Source organism: Neophocaena asiaeorientalis, unplaced genomic scaffold (assembly GCF_003031525.2).
Source record: "Neophocaena asiaeorientalis asiaeorientalis breed wild unplaced genomic scaffold, Neophocaena_asiaeorientalis_V1.1 scaffold46, whole genome shotgun sequence".
Lineage (NCBI taxonomy): Eukaryota > Metazoa > Chordata > Mammalia > Artiodactyla > Phocoenidae > Neophocaena > Neophocaena asiaeorientalis.
In genome coordinates this window covers 9,246,071-9,263,451 of record NW_020175393.1, presented here as the reverse complement: position 1 = coordinate 9,263,451, position 17,381 = coordinate 9,246,071, and the positions used below count along the sequence as shown (strand labels likewise).

Genomic DNA, 17,381 nt, shown 5'->3' with positions numbered 1-17,381 from the left:
CTGTTTTGAAATTAATTTGTACTTATTTACATGTTGCTTATAATGGGTAGTCAAATGTGGTAGAGGGTATGTTCTGATCTCTATTTCCAACTACGGCACTAAACATTCAAGAACAAGCACTTTGTTTTTAGTTCCCCATCCCCCCATTTTTTCACATGTTTAACCAAAAGAGATGAAGTCTATTTAAAAGAAAAATAATGAAAAATTAAATAAGAAACATTACGTCTTCAGTGTTGTTACAGAAAATGGGTTTTACCTCAAAAGGAGTGAACCTATGCTTGAATAACCACTTCAGGTTTTTTGGATTAAAAAAAGCAGAACAACCTAATTTCTACTCCACCATTCCACGAATTGAGTAAACTGATAACTTACCAGTCTGCAAGGCAAAGAACTGAACAACGGTTTATCTTCATCATTTAAAAGTCTTTCTGAGGATTAAAAATGGTAAAGATGGTAAATTTTATGTTTTGTACATTTTATTACAAGTTTAAAAAAAAAGTAAAAAAAAATTCTTTCTCCCGAAAGCACAATATTGTCAGGTTTTGAAATCTTTAAGTCATTTCACAAGAATTAACTTTGGATAAGAAGTAAAAATGAGGAAATATTCCCTTAACTGACAAGAAGCTATAACCACCATTAAAATGAGTTCTCTGTTGCTGTGGTTAATTTATAAACTGTCAATCTAATATTCTGTCAGCACACTACATTTCCTGCTTCAGAGTCTTTATATTATTTGATATTGTTGCCCACATTAAACATCTCTGTTTAAATACAGGATTCTACACACAACTCATGTCAATGTATGCTTGAGATTTAAAGACACAACTCTGAATCTCTTACCTATGCTTTGGATGGTGTACGCACAACTACCCCAGCACATTATGGGGACACGGGGATCCTCTTCATTGGGATGAACCTTTAGTCCCACCTTATAAGTAGCAGTTCCAAATGTTGTTAGCATTTCTTTTATGCTTTCAGAATAAGGATTCCTGAAGTGAACACGTACAGGATTAGCTCAAAACAATGTGCTCACATCAATCAAAGGGCTCAGTTTCTTGAAACTACAGCTATTTTCTATGTTGGAATTGAACCACTGAAACTACCTAAAGATAGTTGTATGAAAAGGGGGAATGAAAGACATGCAAACGGTCCCTGCCTGAGAGGGGTTATGCTCTACTTGGGTTGGCAGCAGTGATGCACAGGCCTGAAAACAAGGTATTAGGGTGAAGGTCTACACACTCAACTATTGGATCCTGGACCTCTTCCCCATCTCAAGAACATCAGCAATGTGTACCCACTGCCATAGATTTTAGTTTCTCCAGTGAAGAAGTCTCAGGAAAAGCCGTTTTTACACATTGACATTTGGGGGTCCCAAGTGAAAGACTGGCCGGGGCCTGATCACCTCGTTGTGAGGCTCATAGGTCAGCAAGCTCCAACCTGCCCACCAGGTATCCAGTGAGCTTCTTAGTGCCTTGTTCTTGAAGTCACCCAAGGACCAATAAACATTTAAGAAAAGAATCAAACATCAAAGACATAAACACCAAAACAAACAAGCAGAAAAAAGGAACTCAGGGAAAATGGAGACAGGGTAGAAAACAACCAATTTATAAAAAAATTAGGGGACTTCCCTGGTGGCGCAGTGGTTAAGAATCTGCCTACCAACGCAGGGGACACGGGTTCGATCCCTGGTCTGGGAAGATCCCACATGCCATGGAGCAACTAAGCCTGTGTGCCACAAATACTGAGCCTGCGCTCTAGAGCCCACGAGCCACAACTATTAAGCCTGCGCGCCACAACTACTGAAGCCCATGGGCCTAAAGCCTGTGCTCCGGAACAAGAGAAACCACCACAATGAGAGGCCCACACACTGCAACGAAGAATAGCCCCTGCTTGCCGCAACTAGAGAAAGCCCGTGTGCAGCAGTGAAGACCCAATGCAGCCATACATACATACCTACATACACACCTACATAAATAAATAAGGAGATCAGTCCAAGAGGGCCAAGAATGAACTAACAGTAGGACTACCTCAAAGAATGGAAAAACCAAGAGAAAATTATCTAAGGAACAAAATAAAACATTCCCCAAACTGAAGGATATGAATCTTCAAAGAGCCTGTTGAAAACGTGGCGAAATGAATGAAGACTCACATACCAAGGAATATCACAGAGAAATTTCAGAACATTGGGAATTAATGAGACAATCACAACAGTTTCCAGAAGTAATAAAGTTACAACGGAACAGGAATCAGAATGGTGTTAATTTCTCAGTGGGTGCTAGAAGTTAGTAAACACTGCCTTCAAAATCTAGACGTAAAGTTACTTCTAACCTATAATTCTATACCCAAACCATCTATCAAGCATATGGATATAATAAATGTATTTTCAGACATGGAAAATTTAACACCCAGGCACCTTTTCTTAGGAATCTGCTGAGAGATGCAACATGAGGGAGTAAATTAAGAAAGGAAGGAGAGGACTTCCCCAGTGGTTAAGATTCCGCACTCCCAAAGCAGGGGGTGTGGGTTCAATCACTGGTCAGGGAACTAAAATCCTACATGCCACAGGTGCGGCCAAAAAAAAAAAAGAGAGAGAGAAGGATACAAGATCCAGCAAACAAGAGGAGCAGGGCTAGGGGAAGTCTTAGGGTGACAGCTGTGCCCTGTTCTGATTGGCATGGGAGGGCCAAGGCTGTGGGAGGAGGGCTCCAGGAAGGAAGATCATCTGATGCATCTGAGCACTGATAGCTACTGCTAGGCATCTGACAGGTCTACTGCAATGTTTAGGGGGGAAAAAAGTATTATATACAAAGAAAACCAAGTATATGAAAAAAATAAGGTAATTATTAACCACAGGAAAACAAAATGTATAAGAAAGGAAAATTTACCATACAACTTATCAGTAGAAACAATTATAATATAAAAACGGACAAATGATTTAACCAAAAATTGTGAAATAACTCTATAGGTAGACTGGCGAGGAACAGTGAATAGGGTAGAGGTCAAAGTTGAATCCTTAATTACTAGTCAACAGAAAGACACTGTTTAAAAAAATGATAAATCAAGACACAGCTGATTAAGCATTTTAATTAGAAATATGGAAGTACGTAGCAGAAGAAACGAAATGACAGGACTGGGGATAGGGAGGAGGAATGTGAGAGGCACAGGACTGATGTTCTTTCTGGTTAAGCCCTCCAGTAGTATTTTTACTGAGTAATTTAGTATTTGCCAGGCACAGCTTCCAGGTAACGTTAAATGTATTGTCACTTTATCTTTATAACACTTATGAGGTAGATATTATTATCTTCCCTTTACAAATGAGGAAACTGAGTGAGGTACAGAGAGGTCAAGCAATTTGCACAAAGTTGCACAGCTTATAAGCAGTGGTGCTGGAACTGAACAAAAGCAGTCTAGCTCTAGAATCTGGGTTATACCTTGTAACTTACTGGCTATGGGTAAAATTAGGCTGCAAACACTCTGGTTTTGGTCCTGAGTTACTAAGAGGTTGATGGGGCCATAGATAGAAAACAGAAGTCAGAAGGAAGCATGGGCTTTGGTGGGGGAGCTGAGCACCTTAGGTTTAGATGTACTGATGAGGTGTTGTCAAGGAGAGCCAGATCAAGGGGTGTAGGAGGGAGTCAGGAACATAGACTAGGAGAGGTTTGTGAGAATTAAACATGCCATGTAGTTCATAGGTTTTTATCAATACACCTGCAGTAAATATTCTTAAGTCTCGGAATTCAAGATCAGTGTCCTGTAACATTTTGCTCCCTAACTTGACAAACGATATTCTTACTAACTGCTGACTTAATTTTTCATTTCAAGTGGGCCAATTTAAAAGGAATAATATACTCACTTAGGATGAAAATCAGGCCTAAATCCTTCAGGGAGCTGCAATTCATCCACATTTTCTAAATTCTTTGATAAGGCAGTATCTACAGAAACAAGCATTGTATACTATTATTCTTTAATCCACAGTATTTCTATAAATTTCAGTCATAAATTTCATTCTAAATTTAGGTCAAAGAAATTTTAAAAAATGGGAAAAATTCCCATTAATAAAAACCAGTATAATATACATTCAAAGCATGAGCAACACTATTGCTCTGGATGACCTAGGTACCTTCTTCAGTCACCTGTGCTTCTCTTCAAAGTAAAGCCACTGGAATGCAGCTAGGGAAGGTAAGAAAAGGAAGAGTATGCCGTTTTGTTTCCTTATAAACCAATGGTATAAATTCTGCTCAGACTGTCTTCCCTCAAGGTCGGAAGTGCAGTGCATGTCTATCAAACTTGGGAAGCCTTTGGTAATGCCAACAATATAGTGAGTCAGCCCACAGAGAATAAAGCCAGCTCTTCCATACTCAGTTACATCTCCCCCACCCCCAGAAGCTCTTCAATAAAATGGGGGAGTAAGTGAGAAGTATTTATCATAAACTTCACATGAGCTTGTGTGTTTTCAAGGAATAAGGAGTAATGTAGCAGATTCAAATTTAGTTCATTAAGACAAAGAAAATTAGAGAAAGTCAAGTTTTAAAGTGAGAGGTTTCACTTTTAAAATATTTTAAAACAATTTATTCTGAAACTGTGTTTCCCAATGGTTTCAGACATTAGGGAAAAATGAAAGCAGGTTATCAGAACTTACTAGGAGTATTTTCTTCTTTCCTAAGAACCTGTAATGCTTTTATTTGCTGAGATATTGTTCTAATCCACTGAGTCAGATTTGGTTGGTCTGAAAAATGTAACCTGCTAGAAAAGATTATAGAGAGTGTTTAGTATTCTGTTGCTGCTTAGTTTAAGATACAAAAAAGACTCCTTAAATGATCACAGGTATATTTTAGACACACTTCAAATGTTAAAAAAACAAAAAAACAATAAAAAAACCTAGGGGAAAATTTGTTGCTTTTTAAGAAGTCAGAATAGGTATTTACCAATGGAAATGAAAATACATTATTCGTCAATATGATGCTGATAATTATTAGCACCATATTGAATTATCTGTCAAATATTTCACTTTTTTGGTACTGGAATTTATTAGTTTTCTTAAATATCATAATCACCACACCACGGACACTATTTATTGAGTGCTTATTATATTGCAAGCCCTTAGTTATGTTGTGAGCATTTTACAGTATTATATTTAATCCTCAGAATCTTTAATGAAATAGGTTATATTATTGTCCCCATTTTACAGATGAGGAAACTGAGGTTTAGAGCTATGTTACTTGACTAAGGCCATATATGGGACAGATGTGGCATTCAAACCCAGCTATATCAGACTCCACAGCCTGTGTTCTTCTAACAAATGTGCCATAACTGACTCTCCTGGGAAAAAAAGCAAAACCTGAACCACAAAAGTGATTGTTTTCTCCTTACATGCAGAGAATTCTTAATCTAACAATGACTAATTTCTTTACCAGTTCAAATGCAGGTATAAGTCAGCACCATGATATGCTTTTCTGATTAAAATGCATGAGCTTACATGCACATCTAATGGTATTTTAAGAACACTGTGTAGTAGCATAGACTAAGACACCATGGTTTTAACTCCTAAAATTGAAGAGAAAAAAACTGACCCTACTTTATTTAAACCCAAATAGTAGCACAGAAATAAACAGATGATTCATATTCACAAAACTCAAATTAGTATTTGTGAATGTAAGACAGACACCATAAACTGAGTAACAAAGGTCAGGTTTGAAGAGGAGACACTATCAAATTCATATCTGAAATGAGTATGTCTAATACTCCTATTAACTAAAAGTGCACTAAAAATTATGAAATGACAAAAACTTTGCATTTTAAATACACTAACAGATTTTTACTTTTTGGCCCAATTTTTGAATTGGCCAGTAAATTGCAAAAAATTATATTTAATTGTTAGTATGTTCAAAAATGTCAGTTTGAGCTGCCCCTTCTCCCCCTATCAATTTACTGAGCATCTCTTAAAACGTATGAGGGAGATATTTAAAGTGGGGTCTTAGAAATAAAGGAGACAGTTTTCATGAACACATGGGAACTTTATATCCTTTATAGTGCTTACAGGTGACCAAGAAACTGTTAAATTTTAGCCTGTTCCTTTCTAAAAACCAAAATCATATTTCATACGTCAGCTAGAAGAAATAACTAAATAAAAAGTTTGGAAAGTACCTGGAAAACATTATGCATTTACCTAGAGTGATCTCCTCACCCAGCTGTTGTTTATTATTTCATTACCTTCAAAGGAAACTAGTTCTTTGACATAAAGGTTTTATGAGCCAAAACTTACCTATTAAAAATATTTCTTGGAGGAAGCAGCAGAGGAATAACAGTATTACTCAAGCATTCACAAAGGGGACAAAGGAATTCTCCATTTTCTACATCATAGCTTGTATGTAAGCGTAATCTCTGTTGCCTTCGCTGTTCTTTAGCTTGAACGGAATCAAAATACCTTTACAATTAGAAAACATGAGGTATCAAAAACAATGGTAATTTTAAAAAATGAGAGCCACAAGCTTCAACATTTTAAATAATTTGTTTCCACAAAAAAAATCTAAAAATTAAAATCTTGAAATGACCTGAATTATTTTTAACAGTGATACTCTAATTTTGAGTTGATGTAATTACCAAAACAGGTTAAGAGTTCTAAAACAGGAGAATCAAAAAAAGACTGCCTTGCAAACAATCATTCACAATGTAGCATATTTCTTGGTCCCAGTGCTCTGCGGTTACTCCCCCAGTGCTGGTGACTACTTACTAGGGGCAGATCATAACAACTCAATGAGCAGAGCACTAGAATAACAGCACTGATTTGTTGGGTTTGCGGAAGCACAGAAAGCACCAAAGTAGAATAAGTTTGAAGTCATCCCATCTTAGCTCAGGGAGCCATGACAATCTTAGGAACTAACCAGACAAGCACTAGCATCTTCAGAATCAAGAGCTGTTCACCCTGGACCCAAAGAAAGACATATTTCTAGGGCTTATACCACTGTAAAAATCCTTTACTTCATCTAGTCTGTTAGATCCCCACATTAAAAAATATATTTGATATACTATGAAGTTTCTAAGTCACTCCTTTAAATGTAATGACAAAGCAAATTAATTTTGTTATTTATTAGGCAGTAATACGGAGTTTTCTTCTTCAAACATCTTTAGTTCTTTCTCCCTTTTTCTAGAATGGAATTTCCTTTATTAAAAAATTTAATTTTGAGCCTTTGGATAAGCTTCTCTTGACTAATATTAAGAATATAAATTACCTTTGCCAACAATGGGCATGCATAACGTGCCCACAGCTACCAGTGTGTGTTCCACAAGACAGATCAGGGTGCATGAATAACGGATCATATTTTTCTGCATTATAAAACAAACAAAAAACAAAGCGAAAAACCAAGCATTTAATATTCCTATAACAAATGTACAACTTTAAACTGCGAAATCCTTACTAAGGGCCTGTTAACTTCAAATGATATGCTAGTTTATTCCTTTGATTTGAGATACCAATAATTTATGCAAGACCCCGGATTATTCAGAATACAGGACTCTCTAATTTTCATTACCCTGACCAAGTTAATGAAACATCCCTGAATTGTTAACTGAAACTGGGATCCCGTATTTAAGTACATCTAATCTTTTGAACATTTCACATTTTCAGGGCACTGAGAGACTCCTATCCCCCGAAAATGCCCTGAGCCTGAGGTAAAAGGGATATTCTTCAGGGAGAGGTCTTTAATACCTTCAGGGCAGCTGGGTCACAATGATCTCTAACAAAAAAAGATGTCCTGGCAGTAGAGGAGAATCTGCCTAAAGACAACCATGCAGAGACTAGCCATAATTACTATACCAGAGTCAAAGCTGCAGCAAAATATCTGGGACAGCAGCCCAGACCAGAGTAGGGAAAAACAGGCAATTCAGACAGGCTTCTGCTCTGGTACTAATTTTTTATATTTAAAGGAGATGAAAAATGAAGACAAACATAAAGTGGGTAGCTGGCTTCTTTGGGAATTCTTGAATTCTCTACATAAATTAGTATAATCTTAGAAATTCCCTAACATTAAATTACTCAAGTTTTAATTTGCTTTATATAATAGGACAGTACAAATTTCACAGCATAAAGAAAATCTTTTATGACATAAATTGTGAAAGCATTAAAAAAGTCCACTTATAGCCAAGTACTAAATACAACTGGTGACTTTATCTTCAGCCTGGAATAAAATTTATAAATCGCCTAGTACAAATGATCATTTCTTAAGGTGAAGCTGACCAATGTATCTTAACTAGGGTGCATGAGAGCCACACTGTGAAGACTTTCATTATAGAGAAAAGGCAAACTTACCAGTGGTCTCTCAAACCTCCTTCCAGTCATACAATGTGAAAAGCACTGGCTAAGTAAGTGCTTTGGAAATTAAAACACAGTTCCTACTCTCAAGAAGTTTACTGGTATCATTGAAGCATATGCACACATAAACAAATGTAAGAGTAGAAACATAAAAGTATCTGCGGTGGATACAATAAGGTGCAGCCCAGAAGCCCCTGCAGGAATGAATGACTTACTCCCTCAGCAGCTGTTAGAAGAGAGCACTCAACTGTTATCCCTCTTTAAGGGACTTTGCTCAGGGTCACACTACTTTGATCAAGGTCACACCTCTTTCCAGAGGTAGGCCACAACCAGTCACTGATCAGTGTCAGGGTATAAAGACCTAGCCCCCTTGCCCCAACTTGGGACACCTCTGAAGGGCCATTCAGCTTCAGAGATCCCATGGGGTTGGTTAAGGTCTTTTGGGGACTGCATCACAGCTCAACTTCTCCCTTTGCCCAAACCTGCTTCCTTCCCCTCCATTCCATGTTGATCCCAAGACTCTCTTGAATAACATCCTGCACTGCATGGTAATCTCTATCTCAATAATCTAAATGAGAATCTGGCTCAAGGATAGCTTCTCACAGGGGTGACTTACACCACTGTTCTCAAGGGATTCCACCCTGGATCTATCTATGAGATAAAATAATTATGGAGATAAAATAGTTATTGTTATTTAAGTGTCAACTAATTATTGGACTTTACAAATGTGAAGAATGGGAAAGACTGTTAAGTACCAAAGTAGTTAATGAAACAAAGAACAGCTTTCTTTTGAATCCCTGCTATTTATCAGCTGCGTAATTCAGGCATAATACTTAACCTTCTGGAGTGTTTCCACATCTGTCAAGTGAGGAATTCCTGTCTAAGTTACCTGCTCAAGATACCACCAAGCCTACAGTTATTATTAGGTTAATAAAATCTCTGTATATCACCTACCATACTATGTGGCAGTCACTATTAATAGGGAGGATGAGGATATAGCTATGACTTACCTGGATCCTGAATGAATTTACTTCTGTTTTTAGATAATACAGTTGATCTCTGAACAAACGCTGCCAGGACCATTGCCCTGCTTTCCACCTTGACCTCTTGCTCTTCTTGACACAATATACAGGTAACAAATTGTCTTTGTTCAGGGACCGGAGTCTGTGCTGGGCCCAATGCTGTACGAGTCATATCTGAAACCATAGGGCTGGAATAAAAAGGTTAGGAGTATAATTAATGAGCCTAAGAAGTTTCTATAGAATCATAAAACAGTAGATTCTAGGTAAGTAGAAACGTATTTAAAACACGCAGTTTTTTGTTTTTTTAAAAAAATATTTATTTATTTGGCTGTGCCGGGTCTTAGTTGCAGCACGTGGGATCTTTGATCTTTGTTGAGGCGTGCGGATCTTTAGTTGCGTCATGTAAAGTCTTGGTTGCGGCATGTGGGATCTAGTTCCCTGACCAGGGATCGAACCCAAGCCCCCTGCATTGGGAGCGCAGAGTCTTAGCCACTGGACCACCAGGGAAGTCCCTAAAACACACAGTTTTGATGACTTGATTTGAGAGACCCACGTCTTTCATATGTATCAAAACCATCTCCTTCAATCCTCATAGCAATCCAATATGCAACACATAAGCCAGACACGAAGTTAACTGAGCCCAGTGTATTCATTCTTTTATGAATCTCAAGGGTCTTCTGTATAACTTACATTTTAAGCATACATATGAATTCTCTTATCTATAGTCAAGAGACATGCTCATAATCATATGCTAATAAACTCAGATTTCTAAGATTAAGTCCTCTAACTACGAGGCCACAAAATTTATCAACTCTTCTAAGTTATTCTATGATTAAGTGTACTTACAAAGAAAAAAAAACCAAACATCTTCCTCAGTTGAGAACCATGGTCAAGAGTTTCAAAAATTGTGATTAATTTTTACCTATTATCAAGAACAGCAGAGATAGAGGCATCCAGTTCTAATGTCTGCTGAAAGAGTTCTTTGTTCTCATCAATAAAGTGCCGCTGCATCTCAGACATCTGGGCCATGATCTTTTCTCTGCGCAGTCTGGCAATCTCGGCTTTTCTCTTCCTCTCAGCTTTGTCTTTGTCTCTCGAACTCTGAAATTACGCTTCATTTAATTAGACCATTAGAGGCTAAATGCATATTTTTTCCCCCAAAGCAGAAACATCTTTATTGTAAATACTAATTAAAAACTATTCTATAATCTCACTTTTATAAACGAAGAGCAAAGATTTCTTAATCAACCTAACATGTTAAAAGAAAAAAAAAAAGGCAGTCCAAAAAGACAGCTACAAAAATATAAACAAATGGTGGCACACTTCTTGGGATTTACATGTTTGTGAATAACATCAACTACCAACTTAATGCAGATAAATTTAATTGTTTATAGTGAGCCTGCCACAATTTTTCAGCATTACCACACTTTACATCTTATACCTCTTCCATTATGGTTCCTTCTGTCTCTGCCACAGGACTGGTGGATGAACTCTCCCTTATCTTCTTAATAGCATTAAAGGTCTATGAAAAAAAAAATCGTTATTCTGAAGCTATGAAACATTATAAAAATTTAAAGATAAACATTTAATATTTCTCACAAAAAGCAGAGTGATGCAGGAAATTTTACCTTTAATATCCACCTAATCATATCTTTGTGGACTTCTAGGTAGGGAGCATTTTGTAGTGTTTCCAGCATAGCTAGTATGCTAGGAGAGTTGTTTGGTGCTTCACCAGGTTCTGAGGCAGAAGGAAAAAAAGGGCACACGAACAACAGCTAAGACTTCATAGTGCTTATTACTATGCACAAGAAGATAAATGAAGTTGCTTGGAACATTTGCCCATCATTTGATTACATCTCAACTTAGAAATTTTCAATACCTCTCGAAATGTGACATATTTGTATTTTACAAACAAGTTGTTAACAACTAGAATGCTTTAATCACTCAAAACTGACATCTTACACCAAATGATTATTTTAACATAGCCTCTAGCAAAATTAAATTAAAACCCAGCTGAAAGGTCTACCTGAGATTTTACAAGTCTAAGAAAATGAATCAGAATTATAGGAGTCCATGTGTATATAACATGTATCTATTTGTTTTGACCTTTTCTTTAATGAAAACCTAGATTCAAAATAAAACAAATTTCTTCCTCTATGGATTACTTTTTTATTTTGAGAAAAAGACACAAAAGTCTATTACTCTCAGGAGTACATTTAATACAATATTAGCTAATTTAGTTTTATAGTTGGCAATATCCAATTATTAATTTTATTGATTTAAGAAACATTTCTGGCAAAATATTACTCTTTCCTAAGAGGATAAGAGACCAAACTATGTGATATTTTTTAAAAAATGTAATTTAATTGTTATTTTTTTGGCTGCGCCACATGGCTTGTGGGATCTTAGTTCCCCGACCGGGGACTGAACTTAGTTCCTCAGCAGTGAAAGCTCCGAGTCCTAACAACTGGACCGCCAGGGAATTCCCTGAACTATGTGATCTTTAATATTCTTCCAGATCTGAAATTTGGTAGCTGTGGATTAGGGATCTGTCTCTAAATGGTTTGTCTTTTGTTTGTATGTATGTATGCATGTATTTATGTATTTATTTATGGTCGCACTGGGTCTTTGTTGCTGTGTGCAGGCTTTTTCTAGTTGCGGCGAGCGGGGGCTACTTTTCGTTGCACTGTGCTGGCTTCTCATTGCGGTGGCTTCTTTTGTTGCGGAGCACAGGCTCTAGACGTTCAGGCTTCAGTAGTTGTGGCATGTGGGTTCAGTAGTTGTGGCTCGTGGGCTTAGCTGCTCCATGGCACGTGGGATCTTCCTGGCCCAGGGCTTGAACCCGTGTCCCCTGCACTGGTAGGCGGATTCTTAACCACTGTGCCACCACAGAAGTTCCAATAGTTTTAATTATATAAAATGTTTAAAGAGAAATAGGAGGACTGTCTAGAGAAAATGATGATTGTTGAAAGAAAAAGAAAGAAGCAAAAGAGAACCTGAGATCAAATGAAATTAGGGAGTTTTCTGTGTGGTTATCCCAAAGTAAAAAAACTGCAGATAAAGAATGTACAACAGATACAATGTTAATGTTAATCAATAGAAAGAAACACTGGCAGAGAAAAGAGCTGGGAAAGGCTGGCACCCAAGAACATAGTCTTCAGTGGGGAAAGACAGCTCCCCTTCTTCCTCCCACTTACCTGGATGTGGGCAAAATGGGAAAAATAGAGATTTAGCAGCAACCAGGACTATTCCTCCATATTATCCCCCAGTGGAACCTAGTATTCTCACAGTCATTATCTTTTAGGAAGAAATGGCAGAGAACACAATACTAAACAAAGTTACAGAAATACTCCCTTGCAATCAAGGAATTCATAAACTCCTATTATACCACCACAAATTCATTTAAGCATCTCAGCAAATCACTGATTGCAGGTCTGGAGCAGGTAAAGTACAAGATGAGCCTCAGACACCTTTTGTGCCAGAAAGCAAGGTGGTGCTCAAATACTAATGGGGTTGGGTCAAAAGGACACAGAGCCAATTGAATAGACTCCCACTACCCAGAAGTGGCACAGTTTGAGCATCAAAAGGAGTATTGATTATAACTGACTATAAAACACTGAAAAAAACCCCATGAGTAATATTAAAAAACAAAAGAACCACAAAAAAACGTAAGCAAACCAAAAAGATTCACAGTTGCCACTATTTCAGGTACCTATTAGAACTGCTTATTGTGAAAATTAATAAAGGAAGTGTTTTTATTTAGAGATGAAGTATTATGACATCTGAAACAAATGGTTCAGGGAATTCCCTGGCAGTCCAGTGATTAGGACTCTGTGCTTCCACTGCAGGGGGCCCGGGTTCGATCCCTGGTTGAGGAACTAAGATCCTGCATGCTGTGCAGCACAGCCAAAAGATAAACAAACAAAAAACCAAATGGTTCAAAAAAGTGTTCAAACATAAAGCAAATATAGCAAAACACTAACTACTGAATCTAGGTGGCAGGTATATAGATGCTTACTGTACAACTCTTCCAACTTGTCTGTATGTTTGAAATTTTAATATTAAAAAGCAAGAAAAAATATTTCTTTGGTCTTCTCAAAAAAAGTCACATTACTTTATATAAAATGTAATCTTCTATAGCTAATTTTCTTATTTTCATTACTTTTTATAAGATAATAGCAACAATTTAAAAGTGAAATCCTAATAGCAAACTCTGTGTTTTTAAAAGTATATACTAGAGTTTAAATTTATGTGCTATACTGATTTCAAACTAAGGAATCCTCATTACTTTTTCCTGTTCATGAATTAAAATTTATGTTTTTAAAGTATGGGTAGGCCCTAAGGATTTTTATAAAAATGTATCAGGGGGCTTCCCTGGTGGCGCAGTGGTTGGGAATCCGCCTGCCAATGCAGGGGACACGGGTTCGAGCCCTGGTCCGGGAAGATCCCACATGCCGCGGAGCAGCGGGGCCCGTGCGCCACAGCTGCTGAGCCTGCGCTCTGGAGCCCGCGAGCCACAACTACTGAAGCCCACGCGCCTGGAGCCCATGCTCCGCAACGAGAGAGGCCGCCGCAATGAGAGGCCCGCGCACTGCAGCGGGGAGTGGCCCCCGCTCACCGCAACTAGAGAGAGCCCGTGTGCAGCAGCGAAGACCCAACACAGCCAAAAATAATAAATAAAATAAATTTATAAAAAAAAAAAAAAAAAAAATGTATCAGGATCTGATATAGTACACAGGATCTGATATAATACACAGGTGAATACAGACAGTCTCAGAAATTTGGGTTCAATATAACCTACTTAAAACTTATATGATCAAATAAAAGAGGTTATACTACATTTAAAAATCACGGACATGCTGAGTAAGTTTAGTAAAAACTGTATACATACTCGATATCTTCTGAGTGAAGGTAAACGTTACTACATGCTCCTCCATGACGTTCTCTAAATGCTGTTTTTCTTCTTGTAGTGCCATTCCAATTAAATGTAACACCTAAAATACAGTATGTTTTGTAACTTTTAGTGAAACAAAAATCAAGTACATATTTTTATAAGAAAAAAAAATTCACTATTGAAAAAAGATAAACTATTAAACACTAAGTGCAGTAAAAAATAATTCGAAGTACCAATTTTCATGAAATCCAAACTCTAAAGTTCATTTTCTAATAAAGAATTCGCAGCAAGGAAACAAAAATTTCTATTTCAGCTAGGAAGAAAATTCAATTGCAAATTCTTAGGGTAAGTTAAAATTACTAACAGCTGTGACCAGCAATCCATATAATTTTCAGTTTTATTCCATCCCTACACTACAGTCTTAAAAATCACTGATTCTAAGAATCAGTGGCCAAATAATTAGACCTAGGAAAAATTCCTTACTAGACTTCTAAGAATATAACTACACTAATCTATTTGCACTTTTATTGTTCTTTATCCTGCTCCCCAATTTTTGAAGGAGATAATGCGTGTGGTGTCTCTGTATCATTCCCTACACATAGGGCTACTGTGGTTGTTAGACTTGGAAGAACTAAGTTAGCCTGAATGACATAAAGCTAATGTATATATAAGATAAATGATGTTCATTCCTCTTTTCTCCATCATTTCCCATACATCTTTTGCTCATTTAATACTGATGGTCTCCAGTATACTGCAACTCCATGCTTTTACATTTTAAGTGTATGTTAGTAAACTGGAGGAGGGTATACATATACAAATATCTTAGCCAATGAGATACTTGAGCCTGCTGAGATAATGGAAGGAACAGTAACTTTGAAGGAAGGCTCTGGAGGAAGGCTCACCTTCATCTGAATTCTGGCTTCACTGCTTTCAAGTCCCACTAAGCCTAACTTCATCATCTTCAAAATAAAAATAAAAAAAAAAGCTTTCCTCTAGAGTTTTGAGGGTTACAAATATGGTACATAAAAGTGCCTAGCATAGAATAAGGCACAGAGTAGGCTACTAACTGAGTATCATTATTATGTTACTTACTAGTTGGGTGACATGGACAAGTCTATCTCACTGAAACTTGCCTTCCTCATCTATACAGTGCAAAAACTATCTACTGATACTCATAGGGGTATTACGTGAATTTAATGAGATAATAATTTATGAATGACTTACATTAAATCTATAAAGTAAAATACAAACAAGTTCTAGACTTGTCACTAATTAGTTATAAGAACGTAAGTCTCTGACTTTCAATTTCTTCAACTGCAAAACATAAGTATTAATGAACTCAGAGGTTTTTAAAGAGAATTAAGTAAAAACAAATGCAAAGACAACACATAATACAAATATCAGAGTACTGTATAAACAAAGACATATCAGGACCAATCAATGAGAGCAGATCTGCCAACAAGACCAAGGTAACCACAACCATGTGGTGTAAAAAAATCTGCCAGGCTCTCATTTTTATGGTCAGACACAAACAGTAACAAAATACTATATTTCGAATTAAGTTAACACTACATTTTATCCTAAGTTTCCTGTGTACAGATATTGACAGTATTTTGTATTTTGGTTTTTACTACAAGACCACTAAAATATAAATAATAAATGTCTTCAAACTTACCCTTTGCAGCATGGACTCAGACCAGACATGTCCGTTATGTTCTACAGTCCATTGCAATACTGTTCTCATGATTAACAACATGACATCTGACTGCAAAATGTTAACCAGACTTGCAAACAGAGGGCAGAATGGGGGCAAAACTGGAGGTGGAAGTGCTGAAAATAAAGTTATAATTGGCTTCTTTTGTAGAACATCCTTTAAAAAACAAATGAACAAACAGCAAAAAACTATCCCTTTGTTACATACTTTTGATAGTCTTCAAAGAATATTCATTTACACACATCTTAAAGCTATATTTTACCTTCCCAGGTCAGTCAAATGCATAAAAACAGCTGTGTAAGTAGCAGTAGTACAAAAGAAGGCCTTTCTTTTCCCTAGAAATGTCTTACGATCTGAGATAAAACCATTAACCCAAAGGTGACTCAGTACAGACTATGTCTACATTAGCATATTTATTAGCCCTTGAAAGTTCACTCATGGGGCTTCCCTGGCGTCCAGTGGTCAAGAATCTGCCTTCCAATGCAGAGGACGTGGGTTCGATCCAATGCAGAGGACGTGGGTTCGATCCCTGGGTGGGGAACTAAGATCCCACATGTTGCAGGGCAACTAAGCCTGTGCGCCACAACTACTGAGCCCACATGCTCTAGAGCCCAGGCACCACAACTAGAGGGCCTGCGTGCCACAACTACTGAGCCCACACGCTCTGGAGCCTGTGTGCCACAACTAGAGAGAAGCCCGTGTGCCACAACGAAGAGCCCACGTGCTACAATGAAAGATCCTGCGTGCTGCAAGGAAGATCCCATGTGATGCAACTAAGACCCAAATCAGCCAAAAAAAGAAAAAGAAAAAAAAAGCTCACTCAGAAAGCTTGTATTTAAATCTATCACTTCATTAAGAATCATCATCATAGTCAATAGAAAACAATGTTTAACACATAAAAGAGACTGAAACGAGATTTTGGGAAAGATTAAAAATACCTGTATCTTCCTTATTTTGTCTTTTCAATTTCCGTTGGGCTTCCTCTGCCTAATAAAAATGAATGTAATTTGGACAGGGAATTAGTAACATGAAACAATTTAATATCCAAAACTACTGATATATGTTCATCTTTGCCATACTAACTTCTGATTTTAGAAGATTTCTATCCTTAGTTTTGCAACTCCCCCGAAATTGGTATCAAGGTTAATTTCCCCCTGCCACTAAGAGAATCCCCCCAAGTGGATTCTTTCTTGATTTAAAATGCAGGGGAAGGGCTTCCCCGGTGGTGCAGTGGTTGAGAGTCCGCCTGCCGATGCAGGGCACACAGGTTCATGCCCCAGTCTGGGAAGATCCCACATGCCGCGGAGCGGCTGGGCCCGTGAGCCATGGCCGCTGAGCCTGCACATCCGGAGCCTGTGCTCCACAACGGGAGAGGCCACAGCAATGAGAGGCCTGCGTACCGCAAAAAAAAAAAAAAAAAAAAAAACCGGGGGAAAAAATCCC

General features: G+C 37.5%; 1 protein-coding gene across 4 annotated transcripts in view; it reads right to left on the bottom strand.

Moving 5' to 3' along the window:
• The window catches only part of UBR2 (ubiquitin protein ligase E3 component n-recognin 2), a 115,639-nt gene that overhangs the window by 22,736 nt on the left and 75,522 nt on the right, over positions 1–17,381 (bottom strand). For 2 of the 4 annotated variants that reach the window (XM_024765850.1, XM_024765849.1), the window contains exons 24-36: positions 16,877–16,925; positions 15,900–16,054; positions 14,222–14,324; positions 10,959–11,068; positions 10,772–10,852; positions 10,253–10,431; positions 9,319–9,518; positions 7,230–7,323; positions 6,263–6,424; positions 4,640–4,743; positions 3,854–3,932; positions 841–989; positions 373–428 (exon numbers count right to left, since the gene is read on the bottom strand). In XM_024765850.1, coding sequence (XP_024621618.1) covers positions 373–428; positions 841–989; positions 3,854–3,932; positions 4,640–4,743; positions 6,263–6,424; positions 7,230–7,323; positions 9,319–9,518; positions 10,253–10,431; positions 10,772–10,852; positions 10,959–11,068; positions 14,222–14,324; positions 15,900–16,054; positions 16,877–16,925 — 1,521 coding nt within the window. Of the gene's footprint in view, positions 1–372; positions 429–840; positions 990–3,853; positions 3,933–4,639; positions 4,744–6,262; positions 6,425–7,229; positions 7,324–9,318; positions 9,519–10,252; positions 10,432–10,771; positions 10,853–10,958; positions 11,069–14,221; positions 14,325–15,899; positions 16,055–16,876; positions 16,926–17,381 lie in introns of those variants that run through there. The other 2 variants (XM_024765851.1, XM_024765852.1) reach the window with 2 other exon arrangements.